Genomic DNA, 7,991 nt, shown 5'->3' on the forward strand with positions numbered 1-7,991 from the left:
CATTGTATTGTTGAAAGAACCTTTGTTAAGTATGGCAACATGCAGAATAACATACATAAAATACAGATTTCACCTAAATGCTTACAGTAAAGCACTTTGACGAAAGGGTTAATAATTATTATCGTTAATAATTATTACACCATCTTAGATAGACCTTTATATAAAGAGCCCCATATTTAATTACAGATTATTGTCAATTAATGCACATTGATATGTAACTTAAGAAAGAATAAAAATACTGTATAAATCATATGGTACATTTTCTGTGAAAAAAATACAAGTTAATGTCATTTGGCATTAGTGACATAATGCTTAAAATAACTATTGTCAATTTACAGGTATTGTCAGTAATTTTACAGACTTCTTAAATAAAATACTTCTAAAAAATTTCTAAATATGTAACTGATACATGGAGATGAGTGTTTAGGAGTCTAATCAGTGGTCGGAGAGAGACTTTTATTAATGACCATGTTAGATATTTTTTTCAAGAAATTGTCATTCTAATCTAAATACACGAAGACTCTGTTCCAAGTATAGTTGTAAATGTTATTAGTATTTGAAATTAGTTTTTCTTGCCTCTGGAACAGAAGATGTACACCAATCAGACATGACATTATGACCACCTGCCTAATATTGCATTGGTCCTCCTTTTACTGCCACAACAGTCCTGAGCCGCCGATTCATGGACTCCACTAGTCCCCTGAAGATGTGCTGTGGTATCTGGCACCTAGATGTTAGCAGCAGGTCCTTTAAGTCCTGGAAGTTGCGAGGTGGGGCCTCCGTGAATCGGACTTGTTTGTCCAGCACATCCCACAGATGCTCAATTGGGTTGAAATCTGGGGAATTTGGAGGCCAAGTCAACAGCTCAACCTCGTTGTTATGCTTCTCAAACTGTTCCTGAAGTATTTTAGCTTTGCAGCACAGGGCATTATCTTGCTGAAAGAGACCACAGCCATCAGGGAATACTGTCTGTGTGAAAGGGTGAACATGGTCGGCATCACTGCTTAGGTAGGAAGTGTGTGTCAAAGTCACATCCACATGGATGGCAGGACCCAAGGTTTCCCAGCAGAATATTGTCCAAAGCGTCACACTGCCTCCACCAGCTTGCCTTCTTTCTATAGTGCAACCTGGTACCATGTGTTCCCCAGGTAGGCCATCCACGTGATATAAAAAAAAACATGATTCATCAAACCAGGCCAACATCTTGCATTGCTCCATGGTCCAGTTTTGATGCTCATATGTCCATTGTTGGTGCTTTCGGAGGTGCACAGGGGTCAGCATGGACACCCTGACTGGTCTGCATCTATGCAACTTCCTACACAACAAACTGTGATGCAGTGTGTATTCTGACATCTTTCTAACAGAACCAGTATTAACTTCTTCAGCAGTTTGAGCACCAGTACCTCATCTGTTGGATCAGACTACACAGGCCAGCATTCTCTCCCTACATGCATCAGTGAGCCTTGGCCACCCATGACCCTGTCACCAGTTCACCACTGTTCCTTCCTTGGACCACTTTTGATAGATACTGAACACTGCAGACCAGGAACACCCCACAAGAGCAGCAGTTTTTGCGATCCCCTGACCCAGTCATGTAGCCATCACAGTTTAGCCCTTGTCAAACAGGCTCAAATCCTTATGTATGCTCATTTTTCCTGCTTGTAGCATCAGCTTTGAGGACAAAATGTATTCTTACTGCCTAATATATTTAACACACTAGCAGATACCATGATGAACAGATAATCAGTGTTATTCACTTCACCTGTCAGTGGTCAGAATTTTATGCCTGATCAGTGTTTTTATTGCACACATCAAATTCTGACATCTTCATTATCCACATTTCACCTGTTTGGACAGAAAGTGTTGCATTTGGTGTGAGAGACCCACATTCAGGCTGAAACAAACCTTCCACCAAATTAGAGGAGGTATGAAGGTCTCAATTTAGGATAAAAAATATTGGTTAAACAAAATTTTAATATAATGTTCCACATTTCAACACATAACTGATCCACAACATCAGAGAGAACTAATAATAGCTGTTTTGTCATATTTGGCCTGATTATTTTAATTTAGCATCATTTGTTCTTTTGGCCTTTAAAGGTCAATTCACCTAAATGACTACTATTACTTAGTAAAAGAGGAATATATAACCTCCTAGATCCACTCAGGTCTCCTGTGACCTTCTTAGAATCTTGCTCCAGTTGTTAGCTGAAGATGGGCAGCCCTGCTTTACAGATTCTGCTGGGTTCTGTTGCAGTTGCTAATGTAAACTTGAACTGCTGACTTACAGCAGAAACTCTATCAAGGTTGTATTTTAGTTGGACCCTACAGCAGACACTAAAGCTGAAGTGAAAGTTAAGAAGTTTATTGGGGACCATAGGAGTGTGGGAAGTGGCAGAATTTCAACATCCAACAAAGGTGAGGTGCCATCCAGAGGAGTGTGATAGTCGCAGCAGGGACAGAGCAGAGAGGGGATGTGAAGGGAGGCAAGAAGGAGAGAAAAAAACAAAAAAAATCCACAAATATAGTCATCACAGCATCTACCTGGGCATAAGAGTCCTCACTGCTGGAGGTGTGTATGTGTCTCAAAATAACCTTATAGCAGTGTTTCCAAAAATAAGTCTGCTTCTGTGATGCTTTGGCTGGATGAATCAAATATATGTGTTCATATTTTGAACAGGAGTTTTCCTCTGCCTCCCCTTCAAACCTGTGTCTATACTGGTAGTGCTTATCAGCATATCTGGTTTCCCTGCATTGCTCTTAAAGTGAAGAAGTCAGAAACAATCCATTTTTCTATCACAGCTTCTCAAAATCCATGCCTGAGCTATGTGATTTGAAAGTGAGAATACGGCTGGAACTCTCCACCAGTCACTTAGAAATGAAGAAGCCTAGTGAGAAGGTAACCAAAATATAATAATATAATAACAAAAAAAAGTCCAGCTGCCTTCTGCTGGACCATTTAGGAATATGAATGATGCTATTTAACTGTGTTACAGGAAATGTAGGATGTAGTAGTTCAAATTTAGGACCACTTATCGTCACCTTTACCTTTGTTTTGTTAATGTGTTGCTTACAAGTGTAAAACATAAAAACAGAGTGCAATGGAAACGCATGGTAAAAGGAGTGATTACTAGATACTGGATGTATGTGTGTGGAGATCTGGGTGCAGATTAACTCATGCACATGAACCTGTAAAGGGAAAAACATTTTCTTTTCAAATAAATCTTTTTCAGTACAGAGTGTTTCCACGCCTTTGATGTACGCAGAACTGTACATTCACACCCACACACAGCTGATGATGTGACAATAAGTCAGAGTCACATTTCCTCTTCACATCACACGTCTCCTTTGAAGCATCTGTGTGACAGTCAGCCTGTTAGTCCGTCAGACTGCTGCTGCGTCTGGAGCATCTGAGGCAGCAGCCTGCTGCAGCCCAGCTAGCAGGATGAAGGTCCACTGGTGGAGCTGCGTGTTGGGATTACTGTGCATGCCCGCTGAGGTCATGCTCAGCATCTGGACAGGTGAGAGGATGAGTTTTGACTTTAAGATCCAAACACCATAAAGTGTCTTCAAAGGTGAATCTGAGTCATCTTTTCCTGTTTGCTTGCAGCCTCATCCTGTCTGCTCTCTGAGCAGCGTCTCTAACAACAGTGGTGGAAAATTAGTCTTTTATGCAAGCACAAGTCGATTTTTTCCAAAACCTACCTAATTTTATCAGCAAATATACTTATATACAGAAGCAATCAAACTTGTCAACAAATATCAACTGTGATTCCCATTATACTGTTGCAACGGAGGTCAGTCTTAGCTTCTTTATATACAGTTACTGTTTGGTCCAGTAGAGACCTCCAGTGAATTGTGACATGATTAATGTGGTATCGTTCTGCCTTCTAAAATGCTAAACTAAAGACCTGAATCAAAATTTAGGAAATGCTGGTTTTAATCTTGAAAAAACAGACCTATTATATAAGCATGTACCTTGCTTAGTAGCATTAAATGGTGATTGTCATCTACTTAAGTGGATATACTTAGTAGTTTTCCACCACTTCTTTAGCTCTTTTCATTGTTTCTAGTGATTTAGTTTAGTGGCTCCCAATCCAAGAGATTATGTTGTTTGAAATGTCATAAGGGACCCAAACAGTGCTTTATTGTAAAGTGGGAAAACACTGTTTCATCTTTCAAAATGCAATCCATGTTATTAGCTAGTTTTTTAAATGTAAAATCTAAAAAAAATTACTATTGCTGAAGATAAATTGAGTAAACGCTGACATTATTTTGCAGCAGGATGCAGTAGAGTCAGTTTGGAAACTTATTTACCAATGTTTCAAACGATCATGTAAAATACTTTAAGAGTCTCTTTTTTAAAGGGACATAATAAACGTATGAGGGTAGGGGTAAACATTAAGCTAGTGCGGTCTGCAGGGCCTCCCCCAGGAAACTCTAAGCATCAAACATTTTATTTCCTGTATTATGGTGAATTTTTATGCAACACTTTGGTCCTCTTTTTCTGCATTCATTTATGGTGGAAATGTCCCTATTTAGGTAAATACGCTACCAGTCAAAAGTTTGGACACTCCTTCTCAATCAGTGTTTCATTTAATTATTTTGTACTTTATAATACTGAAGACATCAAAACTATAAAAGAATACATATGGAATTATGTTGCAAAGAAAAAAGTGTTAATCTTCAGTATTAATCTACAATGTAGAAAATAATACAAGTAATTAAAACTCATGAAATGAGAAGGTGTGTCCAAACTTTTGACTGGTAGTGTAAGTAAGTAAATAAATTAATTAATACAAAATGAAAAAAACAAGATGATCTTGTGGTTTACTGACGAGAGTATGTTGCTGATTACTCACAATATTAAACCCACTCACATGTGAACTGTAACATTAATCATCTTGTTTCAATGAAATGCTCTGCTGGGAAACCTGCCGTTACTTTGACTCATAGCCTACGACTGACATAAACATTGTTGCAGACCAAGTACACCTACTCATGGATCAGCAAACCCAGACTACAGTAGTTGTCAGCAGGACAATGCTGACAACCAAACCTCAAAAAACTGCTCAGGAATGGCTCAAGAAACACGACCAAGAGCCCCAGGCATTAATATGGCCTCCAAGAGTCTCTTGTCACATCTGTTTCCTCCCATAGATCAACTTTTCTTATTTAATATTATCCCAGACTGGTCTGATTTATCCCCTTTTGTGTTTGTTATTTGAGGAAGTCACCTTTAAAATGTGCATGTGGCACCCACTCAGGTACCGATAATTACATTTGCAATAAAAGATTCTGTGGTTCTATTAGCTTGAAATTTAAAACACAAACCTGATCCTGAAGAAGTCCTCCCTGCTGGAAGTGTCTATGTGTCTCAAAGTAACCTTATAGCAGTGTTTCCAAAAGCAAGTCTGCTTCATTTATGCTTTTGCTGAGGGAGTCAAATATATGTGTTCACATTTTGGACGGGAGTTTTTCTCTGCCTCCCCATCGAAACCTGTTTCTGTGCTTATCTGTGCTTATCTGCATAACTGCTTTCCCTGCAATGCTCTTGAAGTGGAGCCATCAGTAAACAGCCATCTCTCTATCATCAGCTTCTCAAAATCCGTCATCCGTCTCTTATAAGAGAGTCAACTCATCTGCTGAGATCACATGCTCCACATCCCTGTCTGACCCGTTGGGGGTTTACCTGTACAGACGTTTCCCCAGTGACCAAGGCATCGTGTACCTGGCCTTCACAGGACAAGAGATCACCAAGACAACTATAAATGAACACTTTAAAGACCGAGTCATTGTGACTGAAGACCAGCCAGTCAGAGGGGGTAATGGGTTCACCATGCAGCTGTCTCTGCTGGAGCTGGAGGACACCAACTTATACTACTGCAGTTGGACTTACTTTGAATCAATGAGGAGACAAACCCTGTCCAGCAATGGCACCGTCATCATCGTCAGAGGTGAGAAGATCCGTCGTTCACACAGTCCCATCACTTCAAAAAGCTCTACATTTATGTCACTTATTCCTTTTGGTCTGCCTCTTTTCCTCTCAGAGAGGGACCCCCAGGAACCATGCAGGGAGCCTGTTTGGGATTTCACCTTGATTTTATTGAGCATTACGGCTTTCATTGTCGTTCTGTGTCTCTTCATCGCAGCACTGATTTGGAGGTGTAGACGAGTAAGTGCAAAGCAGACAGACCCGCTCTCATAATCCTGCAAAAACGAAGAATTTAAATGAATACTCTAATGAATGTGTTCACTGTGTTCCTGCAGTTTAAAAAGCGCTTCAGGCCTGGCAGAGCTGCAGTACCACCCAGACCTGCCAGATTGGACAGGCCTCAGCACATCTGTCCTCAGCAGCGACCTCAACATTGTCCTTACTTAATCACATCTACAACCACTTCAGACTTCAGGGGAATTTTGTAAAAATGAAATCTGATTCAAAGCAGATGATGAGATATGATCTTTCTTTGTAAAAAAAAAAGCTGTAAAATCTCTTCACAGTAAGCTTATCGCACAGAGGGGTTTGTGATAGATTCTGATCTTTGAAGGCAATAGCTCGAATGTGCTGTGCTGCCTGTCATTTCCTTTCATATACAAATTTGCGTTTTGTTTGCAGAAAAGTGACTGAGCTACCACATCCTGGCTGATGCGGGGTGTACAGGTGTGATGCCTGTGAACGGTGTTGGTAAAGAAAAAAACTGCAAAGCAAGCAATTTGACTATTTGTTGTGATGCAACGCACTTCAGCTTGACCTGTTCAATTGTTTTTGTTTCTTTCATGTCCAGTAAAGAGACGTGGAGCTTTTGATATGTGCATTAAATCTTAGCATTAAAATTTTATTTGATCTTGTTTTTTTTCAGTCTTTTAATACTCGTTTTAAAAAGGGAAGAGTACATCCTCAGCAATCCACTTCTTATTTGACCATGTTGCATTGTTCATTCTAATGCACTGATGCTCTGACATCCTGAGACCCATTCTCTTTAGGTGTCATTTAAAAGCTCCAAGATAAACTGATTTGTTCAGGTCTGAATTGGTTTGAACAGCTAGATATAATCATTTGAGATGATCTTGTGGTTTACTGACTAGAGTATGTCACTGATTAGTCACAATTTTAAATCCACTGACAGGTGAACTGTGTAACATTGATCATCTTGCTATAATGAAATGTTCTGCTGGGAAACCTGCCAGTACTTTGACTCATAGTCTTCCGCTGGCATAAACATTATTGCAGACCAAACACCTCTACTGATGGCAACAGTAGCATCCATTAGCAGGACAAAGCCAAACCTCAAAAACTAGAATGGCTCGAGGAACATGATCAAGAGCCCAAAATGTTAATATAAGCTAACAACCCAAAGGATCTGTAGTCAGACATTGCAGGAAACCACATCTCAGCTCAGCACCGTGGTATTTACAAAGCCATTTTGAGGTCACAAATGATTAAATCTCTTTATCAGAAGGCTATGAGCAAAACCGAGATGATTAACATTAAAGATAAAACCACATAAACCAGCAAAAACAAGATAGGAAGAGTGGAAAAAAAGTAGAAGATAAGTAATAATCCTCCTCCTACTAAAATGAATACAAATTTATTCATATGCATATTCTTTTCTACTTGCCTACAGCACAGCAAACATAGTTAAAACAAGAAAAAGAAACAAAACCGTTTTACAACAACAACTAAGTTATAACTTTGCACAGCCTAAAAGTCGGTCAGGGAAATTTAAAACTGAAAAAGACATTTAAGCAAGAGAAAAGTTGTATTAATTAATAGTCAGAGCAAACGGTACCCCAACAAGAACCTGAGAACAAGGAAAAGTAAAATACACCAATATTCCTCAAACTGGATGGTCCTGCGAACCACGTAGTCTAATTAATTGGCAAAAGAACAATTACTGTCATCTGCCCTTCCAATGCTAAAGGACAGAACTGACCTAAACTGAGAGAAACAGTTGAGTCAGACTTCAACACAACTTGCTATCCACCAGAAG

The 7,991-nt window shown here is 39.4% G+C and overlaps 1 protein-coding gene across 1 annotated transcript; it reads left to right on the forward strand.

Annotated features, from left to right (window-relative positions):
- Window positions 1-3,327: 3,327 nt before the first annotated feature.
- On the forward strand, window positions 3,328-6,833 carry LOC111570566 (uncharacterized). Its single transcript, XM_023273409.3, has 4 exons — window positions 3,328-3,521; window positions 5,598-5,957; window positions 6,051-6,175; window positions 6,271-6,833. The coding sequence occupies exons 1-4, from the start codon at window positions 3,446-3,448 to the stop codon at window positions 6,421-6,423; spliced, it is 714 nt and encodes a 237-aa protein (XP_023129177.1). The 5' UTR covers window positions 3,328-3,445; the 3' UTR covers window positions 6,424-6,833.
- Window positions 6,834-7,991: the final 1,158 nt, after the last annotated feature.

The sequence above is a fragment of the Amphiprion ocellaris genome, chromosome 18 (assembly GCF_022539595.1).
Source record: "Amphiprion ocellaris isolate individual 3 ecotype Okinawa chromosome 18, ASM2253959v1, whole genome shotgun sequence".
NCBI lineage: Eukaryota > Metazoa > Chordata > Actinopteri > Pomacentridae > Amphiprion > Amphiprion ocellaris.

Excerpts from the sequence above, each read along its gene's own strand:
- LOC111570566 (XM_023273409.3), top strand. The coding sequence starts at position 3,446 with ATGAAGGTCCACTGGTGGAGCTGCGTGTTGGGATTACTGTGCATGCCC. Across the intron at positions 3,522-5,597 it reads CATGCTCAGCATCTGGACAG|CTTCTCAAAATCCGTCATCC; the intron begins GTGAGAGGATGA and ends CTCTATCATCAG. Across the intron at positions 5,958-6,050 it reads CACCGTCATCATCGTCAGAG|AGAGGGACCCCCAGGAACCA; the intron begins GTGAGAAGATCC and ends TTTTCCTCTCAG.